This window comes from Danio aesculapii, chromosome 2, assembly GCF_903798145.1.
Source record: "Danio aesculapii chromosome 2, fDanAes4.1, whole genome shotgun sequence".
In the NCBI taxonomy this organism is placed as follows: Eukaryota; Metazoa; Chordata; class Actinopteri; order Cypriniformes; family Danionidae; genus Danio; species Danio aesculapii.
The window spans coordinates 30,463,104-30,475,906 of record NC_079436.1 but is presented as its reverse complement, the minus strand read 5'-3'; the positions used below and the strand labels follow the sequence as shown (position 1 = coordinate 30,475,906).

Below are 12,803 nucleotides of genomic sequence, written 5' to 3'. Positions count from 1 at the left end.
TGAACTCTTGAAGTTACATTGCATCTACATGCCAACTAATTCTCATTAGATTATAAGTAGACTGTTAGGTTGGGGTTAGGGTTAGTGTAAGTTGACATGTACTTGCAAAGTTTCTTATAGTCTGTTAAATGTCTGTTGAAGGAGTAGTATCAGCAGATATTAAGCAGAGAGTCTACTGATACTGGCTAAATGGACCATCAAAATAAAGTGTTATAAGGTAGTTTGAACAAGCAGCAGAAGTCATTTTTTGATTGTACACATAATAAATATACACAGTACATATTCATATATTATGCAAATACAAATACAAAATACTTTTATATGTGATTAATCGCAATTAATCTTAGCTGGCCAGAAATAATAGATTCAACAACAACAACAAAAAAGGCACAAAAGGCATTACATTTGTTAAAACAAGAATTTTGCAATTAATTCCCAATACATTTGTGGCAATAGAGCACTACTGATGTGGCCATATCTTCTGATGAGTGAATATATTCAATAACAGACTCTCAGATAAACACAACAAAACGACACTAAAAGAATACAAATGTATGCTAAGTGTTGAAATGTATATATACATGATATTAACTATATACAGTTTCATTCTACTTGGTCACATAAAGAATTTTCTATTTACAATAACGTTACTCAAGGATACCCACATTTTCATGCAATAGAGATGTACATCAACGGTCATGGAAATAATAATACGCTGTATTAAGCATAAACAACCTGACTAAGTGGACTCGGTCGGTACGTTAGTTGGTTGTTTTAAAGCCCTATGCCCAAACAAACACACAAAAATCCTTAGACTCCCAAGGCAACTTAGATACGTAATCCTTCATACATAATCATTGTAATCCTTTTCATACATAATCCCTCGATCTACATCAAACACAGAGAATAGAAAGCACTTTTCAGTCAGTAAGCAGTTCTGAAAGCACCACCTTTACTCAAACTGCAAACTGTAGCCTACATTATTTACTTTTCCATCGTTAGACTTTTATAATTTCCTGAGTGATAATTATGAATCCGCTTATTATAATACATAGATTTTTTTTTATATATAAAAGAGGATGGTTTTATAAACCAAAACAAACTATTTACAGTACAAACAGACGCAAATGTACAATGCTTTTGTTTGATGTTTTTGGCTACACAATTTTTTAATCATGTCAACCCAAGACAAACTACATGTTTGAGTAATATCGCAGGCATACCAGTAATTTACAATTTACTAAACAGGGCAAATGAGCCTGAGATTGCGATCCCATACAAGCAAAGATGTGAGTGGAAAGTTCTGTGAGGAGTCTACTTACAACGTGCAAATTAAAGAACATGGATGCAGCAGCTTTTTTGCATAATGACTAATGAAGTCTACAAAGAGCAGCACAAATTAAAAACAACGTGGTTTGGTAATTGATGTTTAGATAATGTCTTCTTTTTTTAAATGACCATATGATACTCCTCCTAATGCTACTATTAAAGCATGATGAGCAAAATAAAACTGGACTACAGGATTAGATGAATGATAACAGCTTTCTAAGCCTACCAGTAGGCACAGAAGGCCCCTACTGGCCCATATACATCAGCTGATAACCACTAATAACGCCCATTCAATCGAGTGATAACAACATATTATCATATCAAGTGACAATACCGCCATGTATTGGGGTTTTTACAATGCCAAATGAGGGTTTGAGCTGGCACAAGTTAGCCTGGCCCTATAGATCAAAGAATTTATAACACTACAGAAAAGTGTCTTTTGGATTGTAATGGACCAGATTTTAATCATCTTTGGTCAATGGGCGATTTAAACGAATTGATACTAAAATGTGAATGTGAACATTCAAAACAAAACAATGATTTCGCTAAACATTTTAGCAGTCATTCATTCTGTTTTTTGTTTCTGTTCCTCCTCCTATGAGCACCCATCACAGCATGTACAATGAAAAAAATCTTGATATGTTTCTGGGTGATAAATAATGGTGCAAAACCATTACACTGAGTATTGAAAAGCTTTGTCAGTCATGTCGCATGATTCATTTAAATTCATCTCTCCTCGCATAAATTTCGATTTTGAAAGGAACGCTCTTATAAATAGATTCTTTAAGGTCATCCGCAAAATAATAACAATAAAAAAACGGCATACCTTTTACTGCGTGCCTTTAGGAAATACTGACAATAGTGCGTCAATGCCAAAAAAGCTTTGCATTAACACAAACTGTAAGCAAATCTGGCCATTTATATCCCAAAGGATTTATCACACAGTTTCATTGAGACCAGATTTTTTTTTTTGCTGAATAGGGATACACAATAAGTTGTAAATACAGATTTGAATGAGGCATTAGTTTAATAGTTTGAAAATAGATAATGTTTTTACTAAAAGGTTTTTTTTCCTCTTGCGGTCACTTGCTCTCTTTTATCTGTGCTACTCCAATCAGCAAGTATCGCTGCATGACAAGCAAAACATCTCTTAAGGTGTTTGTTCATGCAAAAAATAAAATTCTGTGATCTTTTACTTAGTCTCCACTTGTGTTTGAGTTTCTTTCAGCAATTCAAAACAAAAGAAGACATTCTGAAGAACGCTGGCAATTGTAGCTATTGACTTACATAGTATTTTTTCCTACTATGAATATCAGTGGCTACTGGTTTCCAGCAGTCTTAGAATGTTTTCTTTCGGGTTCAACAAAAAGCTTCAGAACTATTTGAGTGTGAGTCAATTCTTTTTTTTTTTTTGGTTATACCATTCCTTTAAGACTGTGTTTCTCAACCACGTTCCTGGAGGACACCAGCCCTGCACATTTTCCAAGTCTCGTTAACCAAACACACCTTATTCAGATCATCAGCTCATTAAAGACTGAAAGACCTGTAATGAGTGTGACAGACAAACAAGACATCTTAAACATGCATTGGTGGTCCTCCAGGAACGTGGTTGAGAAACACTGCTATAAGACATGCTTTGTTGGGTGTTAAATAATGGTGGAAAAGCAGTAAACTGACTCCAGCAGACTTTAGTAATACTGCATGTGTCATAAAAATACATATGCAGTCAGTTAAGTCTTAAACTGTACTTGAACAGGTCCATCAAATCTCCTTCCAACTACATGGCACAGGTGACTGGTTGCCTCAGCTCTCTTCTCAACACTGAAATACATTGTCATTTGCATTAGCAATCTGCAGCATGTTTTCGGGAACCCTTCTCCACCCCAGCTCCACCTGTGTATAGATCTGCTATGGGGGAATTCAGGTATGTTATGCTTGCAGCAGGAGTTTGTTATATTCTCAGACAGTGTCTGTGAATATATAGAGTCTTGTTAATCTAAGCAGCAGCAGCATAGCAGATCTATTTCACCAAGATCAAACACATAAAAAGTGCCATTTACATACTCATTACTCTCTCCAAAACCTTTTAACACCAAAAGAAGCATTGCATTGACGCAGGTAAGGAAATTCTTCCCTATATATCTTGAAGGACTTGTAACCTTACGCAAAAGCCTCTTTGAGCATGACGTTCCATCTTTGGTCAACGGGGATAAAAGTAATGAGAAAGTAAACTCTAAACGAGGTGATGCTGTAAATATTTATATGGACATACTGTATGAAAGAAGCCTTTTTGCTCAACCACAGATTCCTAAGCGCCCTCGTCTGAACCTAAATGGCAAAATCCCTTCCTCAGATGGCGGTTGTGATCTGTGTCAGTCCCAGGTCATTGGAGTCCTCTCGACCGTGAAAGGATGACAGCTCCACGGCTAGTCATACGGGTCGACCCTGGCCTCCGTCATTTTTGGCCTCTGCTGGGCACGTGTGCTCTCGAAGAGTGCTTCTGACCCGACTAACCCCGCGCCCGTCGCCTGCAGTCCGACCTGGGCAGCAGAAGTCCCTAAAGCAGCGCTTGAAGTTCTCATCAAGGAAGGCATACAGAATAGGGTTCAGGCTGCTGTTGGTGTACCCCAGCGCCACACAGAAGAAGTAGGCAGCCATGACCGATGTGGTCTCCGGCACTCCATGCGAAAGAGCTTTGACCAGAATGAAGATGTGAATGGGTGTCCAGCACACAACGAACACTGCCACCACAACCAGAACCAAGCGAGTGATGCGTCTCAAGTTGCGGTCTTTTTCACGTGAGCCTGAAAGCAGACGAACGCTCTTGAGACGCAGGACCATGAGAGTGTAGCAAACGGTGATGATGAGGAGAGGAGCCACGAAGCCGAAGATGAAGACGCAGATCTTCATCAATGTGTCCCAGTAGACATATGGGTCTGGAAACTGCAGAGCACACTCTGTCGTGCCTGCAGATCAAATATGAAACAACAGCGGTTAATTATTAAGCAGAAGTGAGGACAGGTTAATCATGCGTGCTATAATGAGAAGGAACAACACATCAGAATAGAGTGGAGAACTGACTGTTCCTTCAATTATTAGAAGAAGTTTTGGGTTTGTTTTGGTCCCCCTGAGTAAAGAAGGGTAAATTATAAGACTGTTCCTATTACATGAACCTCACAAGGCTGGCACAGAACTTAATTATGAACCCTAGTCATGTGTTAAATCAAGAATTTATACCATTAAAATCTAACCGTCGATTTAGTGTCCCAAGTTTTAATAAAGTAAAATTAAAAAGTCATTTGTACATCAGGCTGTCTTGAAGCTGAATAAGACCCATGTAAAATGAATTCTTTTTTTATTTTTGTATGTCTTTGTCTTTTTGTAAGAGTATTTTAATTGTCAGTAAGTACTTTATTGTCAGTAAGTCTGTCAATAAAGTATTGTATTATTGTATTGTTCTTTTGAATAAGTAATAGGTTGATATGTGATTTTTAAAGTATGTTTTATATGATAGAAATTAATGTTCATTTTGAGTTTTGGCATTTTACTGAGTTAATCTACTCAATTTGCTGTTATAAAATATTAATGTTCTAGAAACAGAATCTTATATAACAAACAGAACTACACATTATATATATTATTTATATACATCATTTACCAGATATGATTAAGGCATCGAATAAACCAAATGAAAACAGAGGCACAGAAAAAAATGATAAACAATATAACAAGCGATGTTGCAGCAGCTGATAGGCATCAGTCGATGTATTAATACTGCTAAGTTTATTGTACAAATTGATAACATTATTTGTATATAGTGCAGGGATGGGATGAGTAAATATCCTGTTAATATTTAGAAATCTTACTGTATTTATCTTTTGCTATTTTAACTACACACAATGTTTCCCACATGGCTAATTGCTGTCCATGTTGTGTATATTTTGGGTCCTGTTGATTGCTAATTAAAAATAAAAACCTTTCTAAAAAATATGTGTTGTTTATATGTTATTTTTCATATTTTACAAATGTCATTTCTACTCCTATCAAGATAATAAATACCAACAGCTCATATAAGATTTTTTTTTGTGCTCATAGCTTAGTCTAACTTAGGCTAGAGTTTATGAAAGATCATTTATTTTGCAGTCCAACATATACTATTTATACCAAATTATAATAAACAGCTTACTAATGCCAGATTAGCCAAAATATACCCAAATAGAAGAAATACTTGTAATAAGTGTCAACAATCTCCAGCAAATCACACACACATGTTTTGTTCTTGTCCAAGATTGACAGTGTTTTGGTCTAAAATATTTGATACTTTTAAAAAAGTGCTTTGGGCTAAATTTGCCTTCAACAACACAGCTTTCACCACATTATTGACTAGAAGGCTTATTCTCCTTAAGTGGAAACAAACATCACCTTCATATAATAGAGGATAAAAGATTTTTTAGTCACAATTTATTTTGATGGTCTGTTTGTTGAATTAAAATTACATGCCAACTAATACTCATTATATTATTAGTAGACTGTTAGGTTGGGGTTAGAGTTAGTGGAAGTTGACATGTAGTGTAAGTTGACAAAGTTTCTTATAGTTAGTTAAATGTGTGTTGAAGGAGCAGTATGAACAGATATTAAGCAGACAGTCTACTAATACTCAAATGGACCATAAAAATAAAGTGTTACTGATTTTTTTGTTTGTTTCAAGTTGGATTTTTTTTCCCAATTTCAGCAGTGTTTTGTGACAGTTTGTGCCCATGATGAGGCGTTTTGCATTTAAAGCGCTCATTGGAAAAAGGTGGTCGCGTCATCCATGTTTTTTTACAGTCATTGTTTCACATACTATTTGTTGCCAAAATTGTAATTTACAGTATGAAACAATTAATTATGAAACTTGCAATTAATTACAATTAGCAATGTCCTTTTACTTTTTAAGGATTAAGGGATTTTAAGGATTATGTTTGAGAGTTAGATGACCAACCCTAAATATTTAATATTGACATAAACTAATATGAGCCCGCAATTGATACCTCTCAAAAATTGGGCCTTGGTGCAGTTTTTTTTTAAAATAACAATTATAGTTTTATTTTTATGGTAAAAGACTAAAAGTAATGGAATATATTGATAATGTTACAATAAACTATATTCAAACTATATTTAAAAAAATTTCATTCAATAAAAAAGTCTGGAAAGAATGCATCATGGTATCTACAGAACTATTAACCGGCACAACTATATTCAGCATTGATAAAAGTACAAAATTTACCTGAATTAACACATTAGATCAATTTCTGAATCATCATGTGATGCTCAATGTAATAAAATGATGCTGAAAATTCAGTTTTGCCATCACATGAATAAAATTAACCAGATTTTTATTTAGTGTTTTTTCTTCTTCTTTTTAAAAACAAAAAAAAACTATATTTAAAAATCTTACCAACCCCAGACTGTTACGTATATATATATATATATATATATATATATATATATATATATATATATATATATATATATATATAGCCTATATACATATACAGCCTGCCTGTCAGACATTTCACACTGGATGAAAGATCATCATCTTCAGCTTAACCTCGCGAAAACGGAAATGCTTGAAGTTTCTACCAACCCGACTCTACACCATAACTTTTCAATCCAGATGAATGGGGCAACCATTACTGCATCCAAAATGGTAAAAAGCCTTGGAGTAACGATTGATGACCAACTGAACTTCTCTGACCACATTTCTAGAACTGCTCGATCTTGCAGATTCGCACTCTACAACATCAGAAAGGTCCGACCCTTCATATCTGAACATGCAGCTCAACTTATTGTTCAAGCTCTTGTTCTCTCCAAACTGGATTATTGCAACTCTCTGCTAGCCGGGCTTCCAGCTAATTCTATCAAACTTCTTCAGCTGCTTCAGAACGCAGCAGCACGAGTGGTCTTTGATGAACTCAAAAGAGCACATGTCACTCCGCTACTCACCCGTTTGCACTGGCTGCCAGTTGCTGCTCGCATCAAATTTAAAGCTCTGATGTTTGCTTACAAAGCGACCTCTGGCTTTGCTCCTTCGTATCTGCTCTCACTTCTGCAGATTTATGTGCCCTCCAGAAACTTGCGTTCTGTGAATGAACGTCGCCTCGTGGCTCCATCCCTAAGAGGGAAGAAATCACTTTCCCGAACTCTCACATTCAATCTGCCCAGTTGGTGGAATGAACTCCCTAACTACATCAGAACAGCAGAGTCACTTGCTGTCTTCAAGAAACGACTAAAAACTTATTTAGTCTCCACTTTCTCTCCTAATCTGTAACTGCCTCTCTGACTATACCACTAACTGTACTGTCTCAAAAAAAAAAAAAAAAAGAAAAAAAAAAAAACTTCTAATGCTTTGCTTCTTAGACTTTACACACCTGAAACTTGTCTATAGTACTTGTTCACTGCTGCTCTTATAGTTGTGTAAATTGCTTCCTTGTCCTCATTTGTAAGTCGCTTTGGATAAAAGCGTCTGCTAAATGACTAAATGTAAATGTATATATATATATATATATATATATATATATATATATATATATATATATATATATATATATATATATATATATATATATACACATATATACACTAGGGCTGGGCGATTAATCGAAAAGTTAAAGACATTCAAAACCTATAATCGATTAAATTTTTCCAGGGACATTTTTTCAATAACTTTCTCTACATGTCACGGGACCCCACTCTGTTAAAGGTTGTGGCTGATTACTACTTCTGTGGCCACTTTGCAGCCACATCTGATCTCTGGTCAAGTAGGACGATGGACTCATTCTTGAGCCTTACTTTGCACTACATTGATGATGATTGGAAGCTGCGCCAGAGATGCCTTTAGACGTCATATAAAACTTGTCAATGAACTATGAGGGCAATTTTTTTTTAAATAAAAAAATAAAATAATCGTCCATTATTTATAAATCGCATTAAAATGTTCAATTGATCGAGATTTAGATTTTAGGCCAAATTTCCCAGCCTTAATATATACAGTATCATTCATCCCTACCATTGTTCGTCTGAGTGCTTCCAAGAACCATTGCAGGGATCCCAGCAGCCGAGGACAGCACCCAGATGAGGATGTTGATGATCTTAGCCTTCATTGGTGTCCGGAAGTCCAGGGCCTTGACGGGATGGCAGACGGCCACATATCGGTCCACACTCATCATGGTCAAAGTGAAGATACTGGTAAACATGTTGTAGTAGTCAATGGAGATGAAAACCTTGCACACCACTTCTCCAAATGGCCAGGAGTTTAGCAGGTAATCTGTGCTCTGAAAGGGCATGGTGGTGGTTACCAAAGCATCTGCGACAGCCAGGTTGAAAATGTAGATGTTGGTGGCGGTTTTCATTTTGGTGTATCTGTCGGGAAATTGATTGAGTGCAGAAGAGTGTCAAAATGAATGAAATACAACCCATCACCATTATAAATTCATGCATGAGATTGCTTTCAGGCCGCATACGCAACAAACTCCCCAATGTTTTCAAACATTTGTCTGTCAGTGGTTTGTCGGTTAAAGACGTTATGTATAATTCACAGGTCGAGTCTATCTGGTCATGGTGACAGCCTGTGCTCTAATATATTATTCAACAAGCAAGAACTGTACAGTTCTTTATCTTAAACATTTCCAAAATAACACAGACTATTTGCACAAAGGTTACAGTGTCCAGCATAAAAGAGTACACCCCCATTTTATGATTTCTTTTCTAATTTGCTGCATTTTTACAAAGTAAAAAAAAAAAATTAATATAAGAGTGTGAAAACCTCACATATTTATAATAAGATAAATAATATGTTTACTTGAAAATAGGTGTTGCAAAATATTCTAATAATTTTAATATTTTGTGGCCTGCTTAATTTTTAAGAACAGTGGCAATTCTTCTATTCATCGAATGTTGCCAACATACAGCAACATCTTTCTTTCTCCATTCATGAGAATGAGCCTTGGGATGCCACACAGTTTGGAATCTATAGGAGCAGAGTCGAAATATGTGAATCTCTTTCACACCACTTCAAAGTGTGGAGTTCCAGTAGTCTTTGCCTATTTTTTTTCCATTGGCTTCAGCAGTCGCTTCCTTCGTGGATGACAGCCATGCGGTGAAAGATTTATGGTGTCAAAGTTTGACTTTTTAATCATTCAGCCAACTGTTGTAATAATTCATAACTCTGTGGATGGCCTTGACATCTTAACAGGCCTCCCACAAGACCATCCTTTATTAGTTTTTGGATCACTTTTGTGACAGTATTCAAACTTACTGGCAATGCTTTGCTAATGTATTTATGGTTTTAACCTAACTGAGCAAAACAATTAATTGCTTTCTCATTGTTTTGTGACATTACTTTTCCACGCAGCTCCATTGTGTTAGCATTATATGGGAGTTCATTTTTCCTCTCAAATAGCACTCTTAATTGTCAGTTTTTCTATTAATACTTTTTTTTAGAAAGTATCAATTTAAAAGCAAGCTAGGTGTTTTTCTGTGAAATCTGATAGGGATTACTCATTTATGCTTACTCATTTATGCTTATATCATGATAAAAGATTTATACAGAACGGAGACCAGGCACAGACCTTAATAAAAGCACCATACATCCGCCAGCCACTTTATTAGTTTCACCTGTTCAACCATTAGTAAACCCAAATATAGAAATAACAAATCACACTGCACCAAACCAATGACATGTAGACATGGTGAAGCCAATCTGCTGCAGTTCAAACCAAGAATACAAATGGGGAGGAAAGGTCATTTAGGTGAATTTGAATGTGGCATGGTGGCTCAGTGGTTAGCACTGTCGCCTCACAGCAAGAAGGTCGCTGGTTCGAGTCCTGGCTGGGCCAGTTGGCATTTCTGTGTGGAGTTTGCATGTTCTCCCCGTTTTGGCGTGGGTTTCCTCTGGGTGCTCCAGTTTCCCAAAGACATGCGATATAGATTAATTAAATAAAACTAAACTGGTAGTGTATATGTGTGTGTATGAGGGTGTATAGGTTATAGGTTAATTGAATTAACTAAATTGGCCGTAATCTATGAATGGGCATCCGCTGTGTAAAACATATGCTGGAATAGTTCTGAAATAGAGACTAAGCCAAAGGAAAACGAATGAATGAATGAATGTGGCATGGATGTTTGTTTCGAACAGGCTGAGTTTTAGGAACTGCTTATCTACTTCTATTTTCACAATTAACAATCTCTATGGTTTGAAGACGATGCATTAAATGAGAAAATATTAAATGAGTGACAATTCTAGTGGAGAAAAAGCATTGCTGATACAAAGGGAGAATGGCCAGACAGGTTGGAGCTGATAAAATGTCAACATATACACTATTTAAAATAAAGTTTCTTTATTGCCATTGTATGTTCCATTATGCACTTTTATCATCCATGGAAGAGCGACATGGTGGCTCAGTGGTTAGCACTGTCGCCTCACAGCAAGAAGGTGACTGGTTCGAGTCCCGGCTGGGCCAATTGGCATTTCTGTATTTATGTATTTATATTTCCGTGTTTATGTGTGTTTTCTCTGGGTGCTCCGGTTTCCCCCACAGTCCAAAGACATGCGATATAGATGAATTAAATAAAACTAAACTAGTAGTGTATATGTGTGCATCTGTGTGTATGAGGGTGTATGAATGTTTCCCAGTACTGGGTTGCAGCTGGAAGGGCATCTACTGTGTAAAACATATGCTGGATAAGTTGGCGGTTCATTCTGCTGTGGCGACCCCTGATGAAATGAAGGAATGAATCATCCATGGAAAGTTTGCATTGCAAAAAAAAAAAACGTTTTTTATAGTGGAAAAACATTAGATTACTAAAATGCTCCTCACACAGAAAACATTTGGTTCTTTAATGGCTTTGCTGTGAAATCCATTTTGGGAACCTTTATATTTAAGATGCTAACTACTCAGTTACAACGGAGGTCAGCACAGCACAACAAACAAACCTTGAAGCAGATGAGATACACCCGCCCACTAGTGACACTCCTGTCAGCTAAAAGCAGCAAACTGAGGCTACAATTTACACTGGCTAAATTGTACAATAAAGGAATGCAGAAACATTGCCTGGTGTAAAGAATCTCGATTTCTCTTATTTTTTTGGATTCGCTTAATACCCATTACTAATGCCATAGCCAGTAACTGAGCACTGTTGCTGGCCATATCCACCCTTTTATGACCAAAATGTGCTCATTCTGATGACACTTCCAGCAGAATAATACACCACGTCACAAAGCTCAAATAATTATAAACTGGTTTCTTGAACATGGGTTCCCTACTAAAATGGCCTCCAATCTCACTAAATCTCGCACAGAGCAGCTGTAGAATGTGATGTGATCCAGATCATGTGCAGTGAAAATCTACGTCAACCAGACCAGAATCTCTGAGAAATACTTGTCGAATTAATCAACACTGCGTGGAATTAAAGCAGTTCTACAGTTAAAATGTAGTGCAACTCGGAATTGGCACATAAAAAAGCACTTTTTGTACCTAATAAAGAGGCGGATGAGGGTACGTCAATGCAATTTTGACTGCATTGTGCGTTCATATTTCAGTCCACTTGGGGGAGCTAAACTGCCAAACTGAATTTAAACCCTTCACCAAATATCTCTCATAAAACAGGTATTTCGTCCAAACCAGCCGATCGGAAATGCTTGGCATGAATAAAGTCTATCAACAGCTATGAAAAGTAAGAGCTACTTTCTAAAAAGAACATTTAAACGTACTGATGTGATAAACAAAATAAGGCATATTAGGACAACGCTGTTTCTTACCGGATAATGACATACATCACCAGGCAGTTTCCCACCAGTCCAACAACAAACACCACGGAGTAAACGGCAGTGATGATCGGAATGAGAGGAGACATAGCTTCCTGCTCGGTCGTCCAGCTTTCATTCAGAGAACTGTTGTAAATGTCCGAGACAGCAGACTGCCATGTGAAGTTAGGTAAACACTTCTCAGGGTGAGATGAGGGGCATTTATCCTCCTTAAAAATCTGCACCACGTTGCTGTCCATCGTCTGTTCGTTTAACAAAATATTGAGTCAGTGAAAAAGTTCAGTTGCCTTAGGATAAGAAAATGACCCAATAATTACATTAATAACTTTAAAATATTTTTTAATATGCGTTTGTTACATATGTATACACATTTCATATGCTGATAGCAAACATTGCACTTTACCTGTAAAAAAACATATTGCACACTTGGAAAAATGTCAAATATTCGAGTCTTACCTTGTTTTAAATTTTAAACGGGTAGTTTAAGACGAAAATCCCAAGGTTTGAAAACAACAGTGATGCCTGTGCGCAATGCGCGGATTTCTTTGGCCCGCTCCTATTCAATTGATGACTGACTGCCACCTTACGAGAGCAGCTGCTTCTGCCGCGCGTCCCGTATGACATCAGATCTCATGTGACGCTCTCCATCTGAAACAGTCCGTTAACCAGC

At 36.7% G+C, this 12,803-nt stretch overlaps 1 protein-coding gene across 1 annotated transcript; it reads right to left on the bottom strand.

Moving 5' to 3' along the window:
* Positions 1–2,946: 2,946 nt before the first annotated feature.
* Positions 2,947–12,375, bottom strand: oprk1 (opioid receptor, kappa 1). Its single transcript, XM_056466969.1, has 3 exons — positions 12,128–12,375; positions 8,378–8,730; positions 2,947–4,295 (listed from the first exon to the last, which is right to left on the bottom strand). The coding sequence occupies exons 1-3, from the start codon at positions 12,370–12,372 to the stop codon at positions 3,760–3,762; spliced, it is 1,134 nt and encodes a 377-aa protein (XP_056322944.1). The 5' UTR covers positions 12,373–12,375; the 3' UTR covers positions 2,947–3,759.
* Positions 12,376–12,803: the final 428 nt, after the last annotated feature.